The sequence below is a fragment of the Lycium ferocissimum genome, unplaced genomic scaffold, assembly GCF_029784015.1.
Source record: "Lycium ferocissimum isolate CSIRO_LF1 unplaced genomic scaffold, AGI_CSIRO_Lferr_CH_V1 ctg7012, whole genome shotgun sequence".
Lineage (NCBI taxonomy): Eukaryota > Viridiplantae > Streptophyta > Magnoliopsida > Solanales > Solanaceae > Lycium > Lycium ferocissimum.
Genome location: NW_026726599.1, coordinates 25,355 through 50,295, shown reverse-complemented (window position 1 = coordinate 50,295; position 24,941 = coordinate 25,355). Strand labels below are relative to the sequence as shown.

Here is a 24,941-nt window from a genome sequence, read left to right as displayed (position 1 = left end):
CCGGACACTAGAAAGAGAACAATTTTCTTTTTTTTTTTTTTTTTTTTATAAAGGTAACAGTTAGAAGAATTTTCATTCTAATTTGTAATTGACATCAAGGGAAAATTTGAACTTTTTTCAATGATGTTTTAAGATAAGGAGAAAATAGGACCCCCAACCCCACGCGTTTCTTTTTGTTGAATGTTGCATCATATTCCCTCCGTCTCAAATTATTTGTTGTTTTTTTTGTTTGTTTTTGACTCGCCCCTTAAGTATTAATTAGGAGAGGTATTTATCTACTTTTACCCTTAATTATATCTAAATTATAATCTCTCTATTTATGTGATATCTCCATTAATGACAAAATTCTACCAAACGTAAAATGAGAAAAAAATAATTAATTGAGCCTTGAAGTTGTAAAACAACAAATAATTTGAGACTACTATTTTTAATAACCACGACAAATAATTTGAAACGGTGGAAGTACCACTCTCATCTATCAGAGGAAAATTAAGTAGGTTGACAGCTACCTACAGATCAGGTGTAGTGCTTCACCTCACAAAGCGTAAGAAATTAAAGAAACTCAATGTCTACTTAGAAATAACATATTTTTTATTTGTTTTCGTTCTCTAAAAATTTATTGCGTGAAATAAAACTCATCATTACTAGGAAGTGGAATGCCAAACGATGAAAGGCCTTCTATAGGATTAGAACGTATTACAAAAGTGTAGATTGCAACCACAACCATTTAAGTTGCGACTCTAAAACGTGAATAGTTCAGACGAAAAATATAATCGAAATGACGCTGCAAGAATTGAAAGTTGCTTGCAACTTTACATTGCATTCATCAGTAACTATTACGCAGAAGGCTGGGAGTGACAAATTATGTTGTCCCAACGAAATCACTAGTTACTTCTACTTTCCGCTCTTGCAATTGAGTCTATAACTTTTTTGTCGACGCAAGGCGAACAGAACTCCAGTACATCAGATTTAATTTACTTTTAATTGGAGCCAAGGAAAATAAAAATAGAAAATAAATACAGGCACAAAAGCATTGCATATAAATAGAGTAATAATCGAAGAGCTAACTACAAAAATTAAATGAAAATGATATATACACAACGAATGAAGACCGTAAAATTGGCAAAACTGTAGTATACCTCAGAGACAGAGACAAAGAGAAGAGTAATATATACAATCCGGAGTAGTCACAGAGCCCCTAATTCTCGTGATAGGGTGTGCTCCATTCCAAAAGAAGCTAGCAAGCGCTACTCAAGTCTCAACCCAGCCACCACCATTTTTTTCTTGTTCTTGTTTCTCCAGCAGGATACTCTGTAATAATGAAACTGTGTAACGAATACTGCAATTTATATCCCTACCACTACGGCAACAGCTGAGCCCTCCTAGCCAGATAAATAAGCTTTAACTATCTTGTTAAACTTGCTTTATTAAATAAAGCAAAGCCTCAAACTGGAAGTATACCAGTTCAACTAAACTCCCCCTTCGACAACCATTGCAAAAGTACCTAAATGATTACTGAATTTTGACCTAATTGTTTTTATGGACTTCGGAACAGCAGGCACAACGAGATGAAGTATAGGGAAGAATAGATGCAAGGCCACTGGTTAGCAAACAAAAGATATAACCAACGGAAATTTTTAGCCAAAACATGATGGTACTTCAAAATCAATTTGAAACGAAGGCAAGCTCAATACCTTGACAAATGTGGAATAGTAGTAATACTTTGTCTATTTCAAAACCTTGGTAAACGTGGAAGAGATTTAGTTTTTGGGTTGAAGGTGGAGTTCAAGATTATGGGAGCTTTCAGGAAATAGTAAATTTACGTCAGACACTAATTAGAAACTTCTTCAGTAGGCAAAAGATACGTTGAAACCAAATAAATTGTAATACCAATATCTGTTCACTAAAATAGCATGGCTCTTACAAGGATATAGCTATTAAATGCATTCCCTACCACAACTAAAAAAAAAAAAAAAAACAATGGTCACTTACCTCCTTGCGGATAGATGGAATTGTAGTGCACTTCAGCCCAAAAGCTCAAAAAAATGACTGCATAAATTGAAAAGCAAAATCATTTTTGGTCTTTCTTTGAGAGGATGAAAAGAAAGAGGAGGAGACGTATTCATTACAATAGGAAGATAATGTGTTAAATATTTTTTAAAAAAATGAGAAGACAATGTAATAAATTAGCAGCACAGACGATACTGATTCTGCCCTCCCAAAAAAAAAAAAAAAGAGAGAGAATTAACCGGACAAAACATCCATGACATATGATCCATTCCATATGTTAAGTCGACCAGGTAAGTCGTTCAGTATGATTATATCACTCATGTCACAACATTTGATACAAGTATGCACACGAGTGGCACAAACCTATGCTTTTTTATAATTTTGTTTTTCCTCTTTAACTAGATGAAGTTGAATAGCCAAAAATAGCTGACTCTTTCTGCACAAGCTTGTAATACTATCAAATACCATGTCAAAAAAATCAAAATAAAATAAGACACTGCAGATTGCTTGCGAAATTATAGAAGAGGGAGGAAAGTCTCATGAATTAGAGAGGAAAGCTAATACAGGTGTAGGAGAAATCTGGCTGGTTTGTTAGAAGGTTCAGCAATGTTGAGATGCAAATCCTTTTGCTTTTCAAGCACCCGAATCTGCCCACTTATAATACATGGACTTAGGTATAGGTAGGCGTCTAGAAGCCCAACTTGACAAAAACTTGGTGCATAAGGCCCGATATGGATATAAGGAACCAGCACACAAGTATTGTCCCCTCCATATTATTGTTGTCATGCTTGATGGGAGTAATGAAAAGGCAAATTAGCATACCTGACTTGTTGACTTGTAAATGTACTGAGGGTATCTTTTTGTTATTTGTGCAGATACTTCATTCTCTATTTCCCTCTCAATCAGATTACTAGCTTCAGTTACTAGACTTGGCTTCCTACTTTAAAATTGCAATATCTTTTAAGCACGGATTATAATAATTGCCAAAAAAAGAAGTCAGGAATAAGTTCATTCTGTTAATTTTGTGTCAATTTTTCGATATTGGTTTCCCCATGACTTCATAATTAGATCTAGATTCGTCACCCAATGTACAGTTTCCTTTTTTATCCCGTAAAACAAAAGAAAAACAATGAGCACCCAAGAGTGTGGTCGAGTGGTCAATGAAGTGGGTGAAAACTGTGGAGACTAGGGTTTAAATACTATCAGGAATTTTTTTTTTAAAAAAAAAAAAAAAAAAAACTAGGGGATCTCTTCTTATCTTCCTAAGCCATGGTGGGCAGAAATACCCAGTACTTGTGCTAGCGGGAGGTAGAAGGTACTCGGTGGAATACTCAAGCAACGCACATGCTAGCCTGAACACCACCATAATTGGAAAAGAACAAAAGAAAACAGAGATGAAGAGAAATTACACTTCAAACAGCAAAAATAATCCTTCTGAAGTTACAAATCCAGTGATATCAGGTCGCCAAGTTTCCAACATTAGCATACTCAGTTCAAAGCTTATCTCAGGAACATCAATTGAAAATGCTGCTAGTTCAATCTAGGTCTCCTTATCATCAAAAAACCCCCACCAAAATGCAAAATAATAACTAAAATAAAGACAATAATAGAACCATGTTTTCTACTTCTCCTTCTGACGAGAAAGCAGTTGCATGCTGGAAGCAACAAGCATCAACCGTTCAGCTATGCTTTGCTTGGTTTATGTATTCTAATAATTTCTTTTTCACAAAGAACTGTGGTTTCCAGAGCAAGAAAAAGGCCTGTATATTTTGTGGCAATGGCGTTGCAGGACCATAATTGTGCCGCGCACTCAAGAAATGAGTCCCTATTATATCTTTTCTTGAATGATGTGATTGTTAAGAATCTAGTTCCAATAACCATATTTGTCATCTCTCCTCACAACTATTAAAACACCTAAGCAATAGCTCTACTTAATGAAACTTCATCTAGTCCTAGACTCAGGGACGGATCAATGTAAAAGCTTTGGGGTGCCCTAGACTCAGGGACGGATCAGAGTAACAGCTTTGGGGTGCATTGGCACCCGGACATTTTTTTATTTTTTTTTGAAATTGGTAACTGTATCTATATTTCATCCTGATCAAAACAGTACATATGTTGTACTGAACCATATTTACAAAGGTATTCCTACTTTCTGAGATCCTACTCCTACATTGAATCTAATACATCAATGATGGAGACTGTATCAATGGAATAGACCTGATTACACCAAAAATATAATAACATAATACAATTCACCTTGATTTTCTGCATACTATTTTCTACATTTTCAAAACACCTAGAGTTCCTCTCCTTCCAAATTGTCCACCAAATGCTTGCAGGGACAATTCTCCATCTACCTCTGTTCTTTGCTTGCAACCCTGCTTCCTCCCAGCTGTGAAGTGCCTCTGTAATCCTTCCAGGCATAGTCCAAGATATACCCTTAAGATTTAAGAATAATCTCCATAGTTGTCCTGTTGCCTTGCAATGTAGGAATAGATGGTTAACTGTCTCTGCATCATCACCACAAAAAAAGCACCTGGAGCATAGTGGCAACCCTTTTCTCAACAAATTTTCTTGTGTCAACACTGCCTCCTTAGCTAGTAACCATATAAAGCATGCTACTTTATGTGGAATTTTTGTTTTCCAAATTTGTTTCCATGGCCAGTTGTTGGGTTGTTGACTGTCCTGATTCATCCATCTGTAAGCTAACTTTACCTTGAAGATTCCCTTGCTACTGTCCTGCCACCATAACACGTCTTTCCCTGTCTCCAGTCCACTGAACTGCTCTATTGTACTAAAAAATTCAGCTACCCTTGGAATTTCCCAGTCATTTAAATGCCTCCTGAAATTAAAGCTCCATCCTTGAGGGGTCCAATGATCTGCTATACTCCTTTGCTGGTGCAATACAAGATTATGTATGTCTGGGAAAAGTGATGCCATCTTTCCTGCCTCATGCCAAACATCCTTCCAGAAATCAGCCTTCACCCCATTACCCACTTTTATCTTGGTATTCAGCTTGAATTCATCACATAATGCTCTGATGGATCTCCATAAACTTACTCCATATGGTGTAGTAACCACTTTTGTCATCCAATTATCCTCCTCTTCATACTTAGCTCTGATGACCTGCCACCACAGAAGATTTTCATTATCGTTATTGTACTTCCATAACCATTTCATTCTGAGTGCTTTACTATGAACTTTCAGATTCTTGATCCCTAAGCCTCCATATTTCTTCCCTACTAACAAAGCTTTCCACTTCACCAGATGATATCCTTTCCTTTCTTTGTTCCCTTGCCACAGAAAGTTCCTCCTTATGCTATCCAACCTTTTGATAATCCCTGTTAGGATAGGGAAAAAAGACATCATGTATGTTGGTAGAGCATCAAGAACAGAGTTAATGAGTGTCAATCTACCGCCCAAGGATAGATATTGAGTCTTCCATCTTGTCAGTTTTTTCTCACATTTCTCAACCACACTGTTCCAAATTCTTGTGGATTTAGACTTTGCTCCTAAAGGCATTCCAAGATAAGTGGTTGATAGATCACCAATTTCACCACCTAAGATAGCGTTCAACAACTCCATATTTGGCACTTCATTGATCGGGTATAAGAAACTTTTCCTCCAATTGATATGTAAACCAGAAAATCCTTCAAATAAAACCAGAATTACCCTTAGGATTTTAAGTTGTTCTTCTTCTGCATCACAAAATATGAGAGTATCATCTGCATATTGTAGGTGAGTAATCTCCATATTCTCCCTACCAGCTTTTGCAACATCAAAACCTCTTATCCATCCATTGAAATTTGCAGTTTTAACCATTTTGTTGAGACCCTCCATAGCTAACCGAAACAGAAAAGGTGAAAGTGGATCTCCCTGCCTGAGTCCTCTTTGAGTTTTGAAAAAACCTGCTGGTGACCCATTTATCAGTACTGAAAAGCTTACTGTTGAAATACAGTATTTGATCCAATGTATCCACTTTTGCCCAAAACCCATACACTCCAATAACCTCAGAAGATATCCCCAATTAACATGGTCATATGCTTTCTCAATATCAAGTTTGCATAAAATTCCAGGCTTCTTTTGCTTCATTCTGGAATCTACTGCTTCATTGGCTATTAAAACAGCATCTATGATTTGTCTTCCTTTGATGAAGGCCATTTGTTGGGAGTCTACCAGTTTATCCATCACTCTTTTCAATCTTTCAGTGAGAATTTTAGATAGAATCTTGTAAATGCTGCCAATCAAGCTAATTGGCCTGAAATCCCTCATTTCTTTAGCCCCTTTCTTCTTTGGTCTAAGAGCTATGAATGTGGCATTGAAACTTCTTTCAAACATTCCTTGTTCATGAAAATTTTGCAGTGTATTCATAATATCTTGCTTCACCACCTCCCAGCATTTGATGAAGAATCCCATGGTGAAGCCATCTGGACCAGGTGCTTTATCAGTTGCACATAATTTTAAACATTTCAGCACTTCACTTTCCTCAAAGTTTCCTTGCAGTGACTCCTTCTCCTCCTCTGACAACACTGGGCAGTTAGTAAAATGACAAGTAGGTCTCCATTGTGTTGTTTCTGAAAATAGCTTTTGATAATAACCAACAATTTCTTCTTCAATCCTGGCTGGATCCTGTGTTATTTCCCCTTGAACAAGCAGTTGATCAATATTGTTGTATCTTTTATGTGCATTTTTACCATCTTGTGAAAGAACTTCGTATTTCTATCACCTTCCTTTAACCATAGAGATCTTGATTTTTGTCTCCATGATATCTCTTCATTTTTAATCAGCTCTTCATACTCCATCAGCAATGTTGCCTTTCTAACTGTCTCATCTTCTGCCATCCTCCTTTCTTCAAGAACTGCATCCAGTTCTGCTATTTTGCTTAACAAGGATCTCCTTTGTGCACCCAAGTTTCCTTGCTCACTTCTACTCCACCCCTTTAGCTTAATTTTAAGAGCTTTTAGCTTAGAAGCTAATATGAAATCAGGTCTTCCTCTGAAATTAAAAGAGTTCCACCATTCCTTGATTCTGTCAGAAAAGCCTTCAGTACCTAACCACCAATTTTCAAATTTGAAGTAATTCTTGTTTCTGTTCCAAGATCCACCTTGTAAAGCCAATGGAATATGATCTGATACTAATCTCTGGAGAGGAATTTGTTTCAAGTTGTTGAAACTGTCATCCCACTCTTCAGAGATCAAAATTCTGTCAATTCTAGATGCTATTTCTTGATTGTCCCCTTTAAACCATGTGAACTTAGCATCTTCTAATTGAAGATCAACTAGCTTCATGTCTTCAATAAGGTCTAAAAATTCCCTCATGCCCCTTGTTCTTCTGGCACAATTCCTTTTTCTGAGATGAACCTAGTGACATTAAAATCTCCACATACTGTCCAAGGTCCATCCATCAATCCCCTGACTGAGCCAATCTCCTCCCACACTAGCCTTCTTTCAATGTAGCTATTAGGTGCATAAACCCCTGTAATATGACAAGAAAAATTCTGAAGTTGTGCCTCAAACTTGCAGGTCAGGGTATAAGCACCCATTTCCAGAATCTCTCCCTTCCAAATTCTACTATCCCACATCATCACTATCCCTCCTCTTGTTCCACTAGCCTCCAAACAAGCATATTTAACCCATCTACCTCCCATATCTACATTACCAACCCTGATATGTCCCCCTCCAGCTTTGTTTCCTGGAAACAAATAATATTTGCATTACAGTCTGTCACCAAACTATTAATCATCCTTCTTTTGTCCCTGTCGTTCAAAGCCCTTACATTCCATGACACAAGTTTGAATTGCATCAAGAAGTAGTTAAGATGTTCCTCCCCTTGCTCCTATTCCCATTGCTCTTGAATTTAACATCAAAGGTCACAAGATTTTTCAGTTCTTGTGCACCTTTGAATTTTGCTCTCTTACTCCCCATCTCAGTCTCCATTTTCCTAGCTTGTCTAGCACTATCAACTTGTAACAATAATTCCAAAGCCTCTTCTTCATGGCCCTGAAACTCTGCCCCGAACATTTTCCCCAGTTTGATCATATTCTGTTGTACCCAAATTGATGTGTCCCTCTGTTTATCCATAATCAATTGCTGCTGTAGAATATGGATTGGTTCTGCCTCCTCAATCTCCCATTCTTCAATTCTGGCGACTGCATTTTGGACAGCTGATTGGGTAGCAACATCTGTACCTTCATTCCTTACTTCATCACTCGAGTTTATCTGGTCTACTGTGGCATATTGGACAGCCAACTCCCCATTCTCCGATGCTGTCACCATCATCTCCTCTGGTGGGAATCGTTGTTCTATGCTTTGCATACCTTCCTGCGTTGTTGACCGAAGAAATCCAGGTTCTAATGCTTCAAGTGAACAGTATCTGTTCTGATTTGGGGAGCCCAGGCATTTTAAGTCATTAAATATGACTTGGCCTGCTAGATCAGGGCCAATCTTCCTTAAGGTTGTATTCTCAGTAATGGGCTGTTTATATGGGCCCAGTTCTGAGGTTTCCATTAAGTTGATCATGTGCCTCTCACATGCTCCACCTATTCCTTTCACAACAGCTGTTACAACTGTAGGTTGTACCTCTCCCATGTGCCCTTCTGAATTTGAATCCCTGAATTGATGGGATTGTTGTACTTTGTTGCAGTTGCAACTCTCCATTACCTGCTGGGTAATCGATTGGACTGGATTTTTCACTACCCTTTCTTCTCCAGCTATTCCCCTTTCAAATTCCGGCGAAGTTTCGAATCTGATTTTGCTTTCAGCCCAAATCGGAAAATGGTAAGTGATACCATTTCGAGAAATCGGGACTTCTTTTGGCAGACTTCTCCCATCGTTCGACACCAAAATTCTAGCCCACTTCATGTGATTTTTCAGTTCTGTTTCTTCTTCAGTAGTCACCCATCCCCCACATAGTTGACCTATCTCTTGAAAAACTTTGTGTGACCACAAATGTAATGGAATTCCGACAACTTTGATCCATGTTTCTTTGATATTAATAGAGTTTGACATACAGCCCACTGTTGGACTCCACCATTCGAGATTGAATCTGTGGTTCTTCCAGTTCCACTGCCCTTGTAGAGTTTGTTCTGCCATGTATCTATTGGGAAACTCGAACAGAAATAAATCTCCATACATCTCATAGATGTTCACCCCGATGGCTTTCTTCCATATTGCTGTCGACCATCTCCTTATTTCATTTAAGGTAGGTTTTTCCTTAAATTCCACTCCAAAAGACCCAACCAGGCATCTTTTGAGTAGCCCATCTTCTTGACTGCCAGCAGCTTCAGAAATTTCTATGTTACCCATCGTGTTTCTCACCTTTACTTCATGTAAGCTCTTTGATTGCCATTTACTGTCTCGTTCAACCTTCGCATATGGGTAGTTGGCTTCAGTTATTCTTGGAGGGACTACCGAATCCGACTTTTTGTTGCATTTAATGAATCTCTCGATTTTAAATGCTATGTCGCACCAACCAGCATTCAATACTGGTACTGGTTCTGGGATAATGAGAACAGATCTTCCCCCTCGACTTAATGATAATATGCTTATATATCTCCCATATTCATTATATTTCCTGGTGCAAAAGTGCTCTGCACCTCTTTCAGTGGTTTTCCACCTTCTGATCATCTTCTTCTGGTCACTAGAAGCTTCCTTTAATGTAAAGCATATCCATTCCATGATCTTGTTGCTCATAGTTGATCTTCGCATCATCTTACGACTCCTCTCAACCCACTCGAACCACACAGAGCCCTCTGAGTTCCATCTAGAGCCCTCTGAGTTCCATCTAGTAATGTCAAACGATTTGAAACCAGCATTGAAGTAAATCCTGTTCTCCCCCATTCTAAAAATCCAGATGTGCAAGGAGAAAGAAAGAAAAAGACAAAAGAAAGAAAAGCTATTACCGAAGGTAATAGCTTGGTTGGGAAGGAAAAGAAGATTCCGGCTGAGATGGAAAGGAATGGCTCTCCTTCCTAGGAAGTAGGAGAGAGAACGTTCTTGGGAAATGTGCCTGGCAGCATTTGATTCTCAGATGTACTTGCCAAAATTAATCAATTGGCACCCGGACATTTTGGCCAAAACTTCTCATTTGTATAGGTATTTCTCTAAGAAAAACATAATATAAAGAAAGGATGGCACCTGAAATTACGAAAAGCTTGTGGGTGCATTTGTTTACTCTCTGAACTCCAGGCGCATGATCAGTGTTCAAATTTGACTCTATAGGCACGCCTAATTTGCTTTTTTCTTTTACTTCCTCCATTGTTTGTTCTCCCTCGCTCTTCGCCCATTTAGCCCCATTCTTTCTTCCTTTATTTATATTATATATTTCTTTCTTTTTCTTTTCTAAGGTCTACAAATTTATATTTGAATGCTGTTTTACCCTTTTTCTTCATAATAGTCTTATGTAACATTTCCTTATCGATGAGACAAATCTAGCTATATGTAAATTATATAGCTAATTTAATTGGTTAAAGAAGTTGTGAACTTTGGCAAATTGCATCTATTATCACTATGAGAGCTCAAAGAAGAATGCAATGTTAATAAGGTTCCTTGGCTTCAAACAAAGATTTTTTAAGTTACTATCTCTCTCTCTCTCTCTTTTTTTTTTTTTTTTTTTTGGTAACCATGGTGTTCTGGCCAACTTGCACGCACCTCGACTAATTCCACAGAATACCTTTTAGGTTATTCTCTTGTTAACATGATCTGGTAGCTCTCAAGTTAGACATGTATATACAAAGGTTCTATTTGTTTATACTAGCATCAGCTTATACAAAAATTAGGATCATCATCATTTAATGTTTATATTAGGTGTGCCCAATGATGAAGGATAGAAATTTCAAGAGTGGCGATGCTACAACTGAATTTTATCTCTTATATTTCACTCCTTTTTCTTAATGTTTTGCAACAACATATTAGGAATCTTATTTTTTTTCTTAATCAAGTTATGTAAAATTAGTTCATCATTTGATGTATTATGATTCAAGTACAGAATGTTTGACTTGAAGGGGGTGTAACTGACTCTTTTTTCTATTTTATGATTTTTTGTGTTTTCATTTTATTCAACTGTATTTGAATGGAAAGAACTAGATCCAACTGAACCAAACTTTTTAGCTTGGTGATCATGCGGTTTATCTATGAACCAAAAGTCAAGTACACTGAACCATTTTGTGTTTTCATTTTATCCAACTGTATTTGAATGGAAAGAACTAGATCCAACTGAACCAAACTTTTTGGCTTGGTGATCGTGCGGTTTATCTATGAACCAAAAGTCAAGTACACTGAACCAAACTAACCCAAAATGGACTGAACAGATCGAATGTACACTCAAAAGACAATCTTCGTCACTAGTGGTAGGCTTTCATTAAAGACGGTGGCACCTGTGACCTTCAAATCCTAGATCCACCCTCCAACTAGACTCAAAATTACGCTGCTCCCACCATGACGCCAAAATTAAGTTAGCAAGGATCCCAAATTTCTTCTTATTAAAGCAAGCTTTTTGAAAGGCCTTAAACAGAGAACAATGAGCATAGAGAATATGGAAATTTCCTAGCGAAACTAGGTCACGGTCTTCCATCGTTGAAGAAATCAGCATGAAGGAACAATTCCTTCCTTAGCCAACTACAGCTCTACACCACTATTTTGCTTTCAAAACCAAAATCCTTCTTGTTGTGAAGAAATTAGAGCACTTATTTCAAAAAAAAAAAAAATAGAAGTTAATGCAACTATTTAATGACACGCATTGGAACATGGTGCTAAAGATGAGTCAATTTCTACATTTGACTATCTCTCCATCAAATGGACAAGTATAATAGGGGTCTTTTATGCAAAGTTTCCTAGTTTACCACTTCACCGACATTAAGCTTATCATTTTTCCCAAGGTGAACAAAAGCTTGGTGCTAAAGAGACCTAGACTAGAAAAACTTAAAAGACCATGGAAGCAATAATGAGGATAAAAAAAGACTTGCAGCTGGATAGCAAACGGCCAATATCTTCAGAAGGGCAGGTTTTGCACTTTTTAACATTGAAATTGTACTTCGTCCTTTTGTTATGCAAAAATCAATCAACTTTCCAGTTTTTGAATTTTGATCCTAATGTGGTCAAGTTGAAAAAACTAGTGAAAGATCACAACATGAAATCATTATAATGAACTCATTCCAAATTGATTTCTAGTATTACAATGTAATTGTGCTGAAGAAAATCGTAATTTTAAACCAGAAAGTGAAATTTATAATCAATAACAGATAACACCGAGAGGGAAAAAGGGATGAAAATTAGCATGAGATAAAGCTTAATGCCAATAATCACTATTCAGTTAAGGCAATTTGTTACAATTATCACATGTTACTGCTTATTTTTGTTTCTTTGAGTTTACACGCGTCAGTGTTTTTTCTGTTTTAGAAGTTTACAAGCATTCAGACTTGTGCTGTTATTTAGTCCAGTAGTGATACATGCCAAATTGTCCACTGTTCTCCTCATCCCGTTACTTGTTTCTTCAGTATATCATGTATGCTACAATCTAAGGTCTAACGTTACCCAACACCTGGACAACCTGTACACAACACCAGTACCCATATGCATGTAACATAGCTTGTTTCTCCTTCCAAAATTAGTGCTGCTTCGAGCATCTCTCACTATTTGTTGTCTTATTATACTTCAAAAAGTTGTAATCCTATTCCACAAAATCTTTCTCAATTCTCTGTACTAAAGGGGATAGCTCCAACTTGATTAATGTGTATGCGTAGCCGATGTGGATCATTAGGACATCATTTATCACTTGCTATTCATTTTTGATAAGACACGTGATATTATTCATTTTTATCTATTATCTAGAAACAACATAGAGATCTCAGAGATAATATCTAATCTTATCTTTTTCGTTAAGAGGTCTAGTTCATTTAAGAGTTCTAACTTCTTCAGAACTCACTATCCCAGTGTTGTGAAAGGCGAGCGCCATCTCGCCAAAGGCGAGAGGCGTGGCGAGGCCGCCTTTTAGGGCTGTGGCGAGCTCACCTTCAAAAGGCGAGCCAAAGGCGCTAATGGCGCCGAGGCGAGGCGCCACTTGTGGCGAGGCGACAGTGGGTATTTAAAAAAAAAAAATAAAGCAATTAAAAGTTGAAGACTTAAATGAAAACAACGGCTAGGGTTTTTTTTTGCCTCTCTTCTCCTTCAAGCTTTTCAGGTACGCTCTCTTTCTCCTTCTTCTTCTTCTTCTTCTTCAGTTCTTCTTTCTTCCTCCTCTGTTTTCTTCTTCTGCTTCTTCTTCTGTTCTTTTTTTTTTTTTTCCGGCGACTCCTCTGTTTCCGGCGACTTCTGCAATTTTCTTTTTTCCTCCTTGTATTCTCTTCTTCTTTTTCTACTCTGTTTTTTTCTCCTCTGTTTTTTTCTTTTTCTATTTTCTCCTCTGTTTTTTTTTTCTCAACTGCCAGTGAGGCAGTGACTGTATTTTCTCCTCTGTTTTTTCTGTTCAATAATTATTGAGTCATTGACTCATTCAAGTTCTAAACTTTTAGAATCTACTATCTACTTTCAATTTTTGAATTGAAATATTTGCTAATATGTTATTGCTAGTGAGATTTTGATTATTTATATATGCAATTAAATATTTTAATTTTTTGGTATTTATTGGCGCCGCACTTCAAAAAGGCGAGCGGCGAGCCTTAAGGCGAGGCAGGCCCTTGTCGCCTTTTGTCGCCGCGCGCCGTCCAAAACATTGCACTATCCATAGCTAGGATCCTCATAGGCTTCGTTTGGAAGAAAATACTTGAATAATATTTTCATGAATTTTTTTTTGAAACTGGTAACTTTGTATTCCTCAGCATTAAGGGTATGCTGGCCGCCTCCAAAAATTTACACTCTACTAAAATATTTTCATGAATTCTCTATCTTTATTCCTTTTTCTTCCTCCCTTCTCACCACACCCCCTCATTCTCTCTTTCTCCCCTTCCTCAGATCTCTCTCTATCTTATTCTGATTCTTTTTGTACTTGTTAGACCTAGTAATCGTCCTAGAAACTCCTTGAAGTTGCCAATTTTAGGATCTTTCTTTTCTTTTTAGGTTAAATAAATCTACCATAACACGATTACATAAAAACATGCACAAAAGAAACAAAAAAACAAGATGAATAATTAAAAAAAGCTCACTCTGATACAAATATATAAAGATGTACAACAGAAAAACTACTCGCTGACATAAGAAAAAAGCACGTATAACAGAAAAATACTCTATGAAAATAAAGACTTACTTCTGTTTGACTTCTGACTTTGTGGAAGAATCTCAATGTAGCAGGTGTCTTTAAATGATGTAATGACAAATATCTTAACACCATACTGTAATAACATTGGAACAAATGTTAGTTACCAATTGAAAATTTAAAATACACACGTGAATTGAGAATATAGTAGATTACCATCATATTCATATGATAATAGGCAATAAAAGAGAGAAATTAGGGTCTTTAGGTTAGGAAAAGAGAAGGAGAAATGACGGGAAGGAATCAAACCATTCTCCGAGGACTGAGATTCCTCGGGAAGAAAATTCAGAATCTATCTATGCGGATCAAATCCCAAAAAAAGGCGACAGCCCTAGCTAATCAACTGTTTCAAACAAAAAATTGGGGTTTGGGAGAGCATAAAAGAACAAATCCATGACATGCATCGTTCTCCAGAACAAAGTGAACAGTGAGGCCCTATAATAGCAACATATGTATTCTAACCTTTGTATGTTGCTCTTAGAGTTATAGTGCTTGTTCTTCATAAAGTATTTATTGAAGTATAATAGCTACGGTAACTGTTGCTTTCAAGAGTCAAGAAGCAAAATGAATTTAAAGGGATTGCTTGTGAATCCAAAAATCTGGAATAAGGGTAATGTTGAGAATATAATTAAGTAAATAAAGTGTGCTCTCTTACTGCTTAAGCTTTCTGATAAGATGGTCACAAACTTCAACATGGTATCAGAGAAGACAAAAATCACAGGTTCGAGTCTCACCACCATCATTATAAAAAGAAGGCTTAATACATAGATTGCCCCCTGAGATTGTCCCCAAATCCCTGTTACATAACCCTTCACCACGAAATCATCTTACACATCCAAATATTTCAAATGCGTGTCTATTACGCACCTTTTCACCTACATGTCACCCGCGTATTTTACACACAGAACTGGACTCGAATGCTAAAATAATTTACTTTTTTTTATCAATGATCTTTTTCTAAATTTAAAAAAAAAAAAAAAAAAAAGTTTTTCCACCTTATTTATTCACCACCGCGCCACCTCATCTCAACGCACTGCCATTACTACCAGCAAAAAATCACCATTTTTCACCTTAAAATTATCTCCATCAGCTTTTCATACCAGAAAACTACCATAATAAATCACTATAGTTCTACTACATAATTCATCTCCTATTGCCGATTCTAAAAAGGACTCAGAGTGGGAAGAAACAGGAGGTAGAAATGGTCACCAGAAAAAATTTCGGGCCAAGATCCGGTGAAATGGTTCTTCTATCTCATAGGAGTAATTTGGTATTCGCCATTTTGTACCCATATGCAGTAAACAATAGATAGCGGGAAGGAAGTTTCCTACATATTTCTTCTTTATAATAAGATTCTTATGCAGATCTCTCTCTCTCCGGCAGAAAAATTCTGGGTTTGTAGTGCAGTTGCAAGTGAGGAAGATGATGGAGCTTTAGAGTTCTAGTCCTAATTTTTTGGAGAAAATCTGAATCTTGAATTGGGACTACATTGAACTAAGTACCTAAGTTTTGGTTTGAACAGGAAGGTGATGGTTGTAGGTTTTTCTGGTGGTTCGCGGTGGTGGAGAAAGAGATGAACTAAGGTGTATAATTGTAATTTTAGGTGTTTTATTTTTAAAAAAAAATCAATGACACGTATCACGTCATTGTTGGTGAGTGAAATACACCACTTTATCTGAAGTGGTTAAACACAAAAGTGGTGTGTAAAAGAAACACTTTCAACACAATTTGGGTGTGTAAGGTAATTCCTGTGGTCAAGGGGTGTGTAACAGGGATACGGTGACAACCTCAGGGGCAATACAATAGCAACAACATGCCCAGTATATCCCCACAAGTGGGGTCTCGGGAGGGTAAAGTGTACGCAGACTGACTCAGGGGCAATCTATGTATTAAACCTAAACACGTGCTTGGCCCATGAAAATGAATGGCCCGCACGGGAGGGGGCGGGTTGAGAATACAATAAAGTAAATAAAGTGTGCTATATCTCTAACAGGTTAAGCTTTAAGATGAATACAATTAAGTAAATAAAAGTGTGCTCTCTGTAACAGCTTAAGCGTATATAGATGAGATGGTCACACACTTAAACAAGTAACTATCTCTTTTACAAAAACATTAGAAACACCAAAATTTGGAAATAAGATATGAGATATATTACATTTTAGAATCATTACAGAACAACATATTGATTCTAAAGTAACTAGTCTTACAGAACAACAATCAAGTTCAACAGACCTGAAAACTACCACAGTAGCCCAAATTTTTTATGTTCCTCAATCTACTTGCAAGTAACTATCAGTTTCATCAATATATGCTAGAGTAAGTTCTAAATAAATCAATTCAACAAATTACTGTGGAAACACAAAAACACCAGAACACAAGGGAGAGGGAAGAGGACAATACTGAATCTGCAGCAGCCTGCAAAGTTACATGATCACCCCATTCGCCAGCCCTGTTAGATGGAGCAATTCAATAAGATAATCATCATAAAATAGAAAAGACAAACTGAAAGGAGCTTCAGGCCTTACTTGCTCATTTTCTTCAAGTATTCATCGAAGACCATCAGAACATAACCCTCATACAACTCCCTATGGGACTTGAGCTAATAAAAACAATAATTAGAAGTAATCAATAGTTAGAAAGAAGTAAACTGAAGGGCATGATCACAACACGCAGCCATGATTTAATTTAACTTCGTATGAGAAAAGGTATGCAGATGTAAATATTGGATCGATTGGCCGCCTCTTTGTGCCTACACTTTCCCAGTTTTGTTTTTTGGAAGCTGGACACAGCCTTTTGCTGACATGCAACTATTGCTTTTTTTCTTTTTATTTATTATGGCTCACAAGCAACCATGGTATGGAAACGATGTTGCAACTAATAGAAATGTTTGAGAAAGACCTGTTTAAGAACTTCTTCCCTCACAAATTTGTGATGCTCAGTACTGCGATATATTTGGTCTGACAGTGAGCGGAACTGCAAATATGTCATAAAGCATTACATAAGTTAAAAAAATATTACCTCATATATCATATCATGCGTAATAGAGGAAAAGATAAGATGTAAGAAAACACAGTTGCGAAGGGCCTATCTCTGATGCAGCTGAAATGGAAGTAGAAAAGCTTTACCTCCTCCATCCTCTACAATTTCCTCTCAGGGGTGACGTTCTAAAAGATACATCTCTCAACTTTTACTTCCTAACCAAAAGTAAGAAAAATCCTAAGCCCCCGCAACCCCCAAAAGAAAAAGAAAATAGAAACAGACAAAAAACCATCTAGTAATTAACTAAATAAAATTGCTCATATAGATCGGAACATGTCATTCACAGCATCAAAAGAGATAGGGATAGGGACAGAAAAGAAGGGGACAGATCGAGAGCAAAGGACACTCCTGAAGTATCATACATGAAAGCAGCAGGTCCCTTCTTCAAATTTCCTTGGATTCCATTGGATGCGGAACTCAGCAGACTAATACAGAATGGACATTAATGTTTTCAGCCCACAACGGACAGCCAGGGAAAAAAGTTAAAGAAAGAGAAGAGACAGATGCATTTTACAGAGATTTCAAAAAAGCTATTTTGTTCTCTAAGGGGTCATTTGGTTCACATGGATAAAGAAAAATAATCCTGGGATAAAATGTGGGATTATTTAATCTCGTGTTTGGTTGGATTTTTGTTTCCAGTATAAGCAAATCTGGGATAAAATCCCAGGATAGCTAATCCCGAAATAAACAACCAAATGACAAAAGTACCCTTCTTCAAAATTCTTTTCCAAGTCCTTTAGGAAAACCAAAGTTAAAACTAATAATAAAAGTTTATCTGTAAAACCAAACACATGTTTATATGTCGTATATCCCATTTTTAACCAATGAACCGAACATTTTCCGAAAAGAAAGTATATCCACTAAATAATCCTGTTATTATTTAATCCCGTATTATAATCCCTGTATAACTTGTTAACAAACCAAACTACCCCTAAAGAAATAGTGTATTGCAAGTGATTTTAGTCCCAAAAAAGGAGTTAATCTATTGCAATATTTCTATTGATCAGCAAGGAGTCATTAGAAGAAGACGAAAATAAACTGACCTGACAGTTGCCATCTCCAGAAACTTTTAACTCAACTAGATCATATACTTCCAGCCTATAGAAAAAGTGTTCCTCTGAAACATCCATCCATCATTATGCAAAAGGTACATATAAGAAGAAATCTTTTCTACCACAGATATTATTTCGTTACAGTTCTTGCTTATTTCAAGAATGAACTGTGTGTTCAGCAGCGCAGACAAAAGTATAACAAATGGTTTTCCACATTTAATAAAATCCACTGAATGGAATAACTTTCATAAGGGAGATTCTCTCTTCCCGATTTTCAAGAAGGGAGATTCTAGGGTCTTCAAGGGAGGTCATTCCACCACTCCAACTTAAATTTTTCTTCTTCTTTTTTTTTTTTTTTTTTTTAACCTCTCATTTCAATTAGGGTGCTCAAGAACGATATTAGAGCATAATTATGAGTAGAAATTGCAATATTTGTGTTGAAGAAGTCCCACATCGGTCTAAGATGGGTGATCTCTTTATATGGCTTAGTCCTCACCCCTTGAGCTAGCTTTTGGGGTTGAGTTAGGCCCAAGATCTATTTCTTTACATGATATTAGGGCGGACCATTTCAATTCTCGTTCACGATGTTGGGCCCCCATACAAAAATTGCCACGCTCCAGATATCCATCCTTGGGTGTGGGGTTTTTTTTTTTTTTTTTTTGGGGGGGGGGGGGTGTTCAAGAAGTCCACATCGCTCAATTATGAGATGCACGATCTTTTCTCAGGCAATCCTCACCTCGTGAGACTCTACTCCCACTTATGATGTCTTTGATTTTGCTGTTACTTCTCAGTTAGGCGAAACTAGTTAACATGCAATGTTGACCGTCTCATATGCAAGTCCATCGCTAGCTTGGAGAAGACAAAGGTCTACCAGACAGGAAAGTCACGTAACTTATCTGACAAGTTTGAATTCCTTTTTCTAGCAAAAAGCTACCGGAGAGAAGTTAAAGTTACCTGTCCATCAGCCTTTGATGATCTGATTTGGCTTCATCTACTGAGGGTATATCTCCATTAATTTTGGGAACATGCTGTGGAAACCAGGGAACAGAGTTGAAAGTAATTCCAGTTGTTCTAAATGAATGGCATAAAAACAAAAACAGGAAAGGGGAAAAAGGGTAGTTCAAGAATCATACTACACAAACAGCAGAAAAGAATGAAGATTGATGCCAGAATATCACAAACTATTGAAAGGGCCAACCATCAATGCCTAATAGCTGCATGAACCAATTATTTGTATTTGATTGCTGTAAATTTATGCGGTAAAATTAAATAAAGAAAAGTGAAAAAAAGATGACCACTATAGCTCATAATCAGGTGACCAGCTAGAGATAAAACTTTTTAGCATTTCTCAAGTACACAGGTTTCTAAAGGGATTCTAAGCATAAGGACTTACAGTGATAAGATTTATAGTTTTCCATTTCAAAAGATTAGTTACCCAAAACTTAGGGGTAAATCAAGATTGGCCTAATCACATCTGCCCTGTTAATATTTTTAATCTAGTCTACCATTTCTCTTTTGCATATAAAGTAACACATTTTAAATAGGCAAAATATATAGATGACTGCTTTAAGTTGTCCACAACAACCACATAGACACTTTAACTTTATCAAAAGACCAGATAGACACCACAACTTTGACTTCATTCTTTTCTGCTGTTTGAGTAGAGTAAAAATGTTTAGCTACAAGTAAAACTCACAGGGATAGCAGCCAACTGATTCAAACGTTTCCCAACTTCACCATCAAGAAGAGATTCATCCTCTATCTCTGGTGAAATAGCTTGATGCCCCCAGTTGGATGATGTAACTGAGAGAGGGCAAAAGGTAATCATTCCATTACTATCTGTCTCTTCCTCATTGCCATCAAGTGCTGCACATTCCAAAATATTATCAACATAAGTATGCAAAGCAGAGTTGTCTAATCTGTGTACATAAAACTTCGGCCTCTTCCTTACAAAAATTGTAATTCCTCCTTGACGGTGAAACCCAATCCTGAGCAAGAACTGACGCTCTTCGATGTTCTTCGTCAGTGTGTGAAGATCCTATGGATTCCTCCAATGAAAGTCGTGATAGTTCCTCCTGAAGAGCATGGGCAATCACCTCATCATTCTCCACGTTAACATGCATAGGCTCAGAATAACCTTCTCTCACATACCCAAGCTGAGAAGAATTCCTGTCATAATGAGTAACAGTTCTGAGAGAACCACCATTGTTTATACCACAAACATCTATAAGGTGGAGATTCCACCTCACCACATCAGGATCTGGCTCATAAACAGTCATTTATGCGTACAAATTCCTGCAGATCCCAAAGAATTAACAGCACTTGAGTCCACACATCTCTTTCCAAAAAAATATTAAATGGCCTTTTAAAGGCTGAGATTTTTTATTTTTTTTTTTTTTTTTTTTTTTTGAAAAGAAATATCTCTTTCCAAAAGCTTGTAAGCTAATAGATTTTAGGGTTCAACAGTCAACCACATCCGCAAGAGGAGATGTTAAACAGAAACTGGAAAAGTGAGTGCATGCAAATACATTCATACATTTACAGATACAGACTTTTATCAGAGCTGTCAGAATGTTGTAAGTGAAGTTGTACCAACGATGGAGACATCTAGTCTTTCTGCCTCTTGAAAGAAGGACAGGACATAATACATTAAAGTTAAATTTAAAGCTCTAAGCTTCCTTTACCTTTATAAACTTGTGTACCCTCTCGCTTATTGTAGAAAAAGAGTGTTTTCCTGTTGTCACTTACCCTTTCCAAAACAGGACTTAATTCAATCAATCAACAAATTTCAAAAACTGTTCAACCTCTCCATATAATCCTGCAACATATGCTACAGAGTAATTGTACTTTTCTTCTGGTAAAATTCCTTCCAGTAAGGACCATATCTAACTGCTTTTTTCAGACTTATGGAGGACAGTTTTGTCGAAATAAGTACTTACTCCCTCCGTTTCAATTTGTTTGTCTGGTTTTGACTTGGCACGGAGTTTAAGAAAGAAAGGAAGACTTTTCAATCTTGTGGTCATACAATAAAGATACGTAGAATGTACCAAAATGCCCTTTAATCTTGTGGTCTTAAACATCCCATGTGGAAAGTTGGAATTAGAGTTGCCAAAAAAGGAAAGACGCATTCTTTTTTAAACGGACTAAAAAAGAAAGTAAGACAAGCAAATTGAAATGGAGGAAGTACTTAATTGGTTGACTTATGGGACAAGCACAAAGGACATCCAAACAAAGTCAGTCACTAAATAGAACTCCTTTGTGCACTGTTGGGTATACAAGCTAACAAGATAAAGAAGATTATGCAAAGTACATAATCCTTCTACTTTCAACCCACCCACAAATGAAATTATACTATAGATAGCCAAAGTATCTAATTCCATCAAATGCATTATTGTGTAGATGAAAGACATCATAGGCGGGACCCAATAGTGCCAGACAGCCTATAGTCAACAATGTTATCTCCTCCCGCCCAGAAGCATATTTGCTCTGACGATGCATCAAGTTTTTCTGCCATCTGAGGTTGGACAATACAAGGAAAAATCTGGATTTTTCACCTTCATCTAGCAGAGTAACTCACCAAGTTCTTCTGCAAACTCATGCAGGAGAAGATAGCTAGCTGGCCGCAAATACTTCAAAGAACAAAGTATGTACTCATAGGCATTCTCATTAAAAGGATTCATTTATATCGCAAGAATTAAGCTCCGCTATTCCCTTTCATTCTAGGAAGTGGTGGTAAAAAGGTAAAAACACTACAATATTTATTTCTTAATTCCAACTCGTTAATGTTAATATACTCGCATCATCAAAAGGGAGTGCCGAAATTTTGTTGTGCCTACTATCGAATTGCTGCCGGACAAAAATGAAAAGCCTCACAGATGAGTAGGTCAGTTTGTACTAAACATGTTTTAAATGGAGCCGTTATTGGTATGTAATCCAATTCTGGTGTGTGTAAAGATGTAGTACACAGGACTTTTGCTTATTGTCTGCATCTTTAGTCGAAAGCTATTCTTTCCCCTAATTTCTTGAAGACTTCCTTTTATATTAAATAGCCGCTCTCCTATAAGAGAAGGAGCTTTCTCCAATTGTCTCAGAAGAGAAGACTAAGAGTTGCATGAGTAACTTAGACTAGAACCATTCACTTTCCAGAACTCACCACAAATATCAAATAAAACTACAAACTCTATGATGACAAGACTTGCTAAACTCTTCCTACAAATGTGGCACATTAAAATTCTCAAAGAACAAGTTAAAACATACATACATAACATAAGCATTCAATACGTTTTCACTACTTCTCTTTCCTCTTCCTTTCATGGAATGGATTAATAGAGTTTTCGTAACCAAAACCAAAAGTAACACTTGAACAGAAAAACAATTTTCTTTTAAAAAAAAATTACAACATGGTATGCCACAGCCACAAAAAAAAAAAATTACTAGACAAAGATTTGATCTTCATAACTTAAAAATAAGTCAAAAAAATCTCCGCTTTACAAAAGCATTTAGTTGCTTTTTCCAAATCTAGCAAACAAATTTCCAATTAACCGTAAGGAAAAAAAAAGTAGAGTCTGATGTAATAACAGAAGAGTATGATAGAATTCTGAAAGTGCGTAATTAAGTAGATATGAATTTGAACAGAAGATACGAACCTTTAAATTGGAGAAAGAAAACTTGAAACTTGGGAGAGAAAGCATAAACAAAATCTGGAATATTATTATTATTATATCCTTAAAACAATGGAAGGGTGAAATCAGGCGTGGTGGAGTAGTTGAAGAAAGATTGTATTCCTTGAATAGGAAAAGAGGAAAAGGAACAAACGGATTTCCGGCGTGAAATTGATCTCCCAAGTAGGGAAGGTGGGGCCCACTAATCTTAGGCTTGTGAAATTGGCGTTTTTCGCAGAAACCAAAGATGAGCCGCCAACCGACACGTGGCCTGCACCCGCTTCTCGGTTATTGTGACGTCTACGGATAATAGTCCGGATGCTTTTTAAGAAGGTTTGGACATAATTTGAAACGATGAGATGAAATCATAATTGGAAATTATATTTGGACATATAATTTGAATTTCTTAAGTTGTATTTTTTTTATACATATAAAATTTTTACAAGTTGTGAAAATTATCAAAATATTTTCAATTCTTATACAATCTTATAAAATGAGTAAGTCATAGTTTATAACAAAATTAATACGCTACTAGAAGGTCTTTCTAAAAATACAACTGTAAATAACGAAATTTTATTAAATTTAATTCAAAAGAAATTCGAATTACATTCAAGATATATTAGTCCGAATAAATAAATTGTGGGCAAATAAAATTGGGTTAATTATTTAAATCCAATAAACATGGATTTAAGTAATGGTCCAATTTTGATGGGCTAATCCATTTAATTGGGCTACAAATGATGAGCCCACTTTGTCAAGCCCAAGATATCATCTTATTCAAGAGGCCCAAATTAGTGCCACATGTCAACTGACGTGGCACGCCAAGTCAAATAAACGAGCCTATAGGGTCATGCCACGTGTCAAAATGATGAAGCATGCCTAATCAAAACAAAGGCCACCCAGATGCGTCACGTGTACAGTTGACATGTTCCGCCCATCAAATACTCCAAGCTTGTCGCCCACCGATCGGGTCGAAAGTTAAGCCCGTCCTTATCACAACTCCTCCATCCTACAACTATAAATAAAATCTCATAATTCGAAAAGGAGAGAAATTTAACAAGAAGCTAGAGCTCGATCAAACGCCGCATTTCTCTACAAGATAAAAGATTCAAGCACTTAAGTATTTCTAAGTTCTAGAGATCCAGACGAAGATTCAAGACCAAGCTCAAAAGCCATTGAATTCAAGTCCAAGTCAAAATCAAATCCATCAAGTTCAAGATCAAGCTCAAAAGCCATTGATTATTATTTTCTCGACGCGAATTTTATTGTCTACAAATTCTGGCGCGCCCAGTGGGACAATCTCTACCTCTCATCTCAACTTTTCGACGATCGAAGCTCAAGAACATTGAAATGACTTCAGAGAAGATCAACTCTAAGGTTGCTAACTCCAAGTTCTCTACTGATGTGGAAAGCATCCTCGACATTACCTTTGGTAGCATTGGACCAGTTACGAGGAGCAAAACAATCTTGTTGGGACAACAAGCAGTCCAAGTGTTATCCGCAACAACTCCTGTTTTTGGATCTTCATCCCTAAAAGGAGCAAGATCCTCTACCGATGCGCATCGGAGGAAGGAAGCAATATTCTGCCGAAAAGATTAAGAAGACTTAGCTCTACTTGATCTCTGGGATCCAAGAAATCTGCCATGAAGGAAGATGATGATACTTGAGTGACAGATCCTCTCCACTCACAATCGCATGAAGTAGGCCGGTCAAAGATCAACTTATGCGATAATCCATGCTATTCTCTAACATCCCCAATAATCACGCAAAGCAATGGTAACTAACGCTTCATCGATGGAGGAGACACTAGAAAACTTGGCAAAAGGTGATTGATGGCTTAGCCAAGCACTGCAAAATCAAGACGCTCGGATTGAGAAGTTGATGGATAAGATGGATGCATTAATGGAAGGAGAATCCGCCCACGCACACAGGA

General features: G+C 36.9%; 1 protein-coding gene across 2 annotated transcripts; it reads right to left on the bottom strand.

Moving 5' to 3' along the window:
- Positions 1-1,000: 1,000 nt before the first annotated feature.
- LOC132045549 (OVARIAN TUMOR DOMAIN-containing deubiquitinating enzyme 9) lies at positions 1,001-23,286 on the bottom strand. 2 transcript variants are annotated; one of them, XM_059436138.1, is made up of 11 exons: positions 22,994-23,286; positions 20,299-20,642; positions 20,044-20,213; positions 19,302-19,375; positions 18,339-18,393; positions 17,155-17,229; positions 16,782-16,855; positions 16,657-16,705; positions 14,248-14,332; positions 1,993-2,049; positions 1,001-1,311 (listed from the first exon to the last, which is right to left on the bottom strand). In XM_059436138.1, the coding sequence occupies exons 2-11, from the start codon at positions 20,624-20,626 to the stop codon at positions 1,259-1,261; spliced, it is 1,020 nt and encodes a 339-aa protein (XP_059292121.1). In that variant the 5' UTR covers positions 20,627-20,642; positions 22,994-23,286; the 3' UTR covers positions 1,001-1,258. The 2 variants fall into 2 exon arrangements, with proteins under 2 accessions (XP_059292121.1, XP_059292122.1); XM_059436139.1 differs by lacking the exon at positions 22,994-23,286 and adding an exon at positions 21,032-21,398.
- Positions 23,287-24,941: the final 1,655 nt, after the last annotated feature.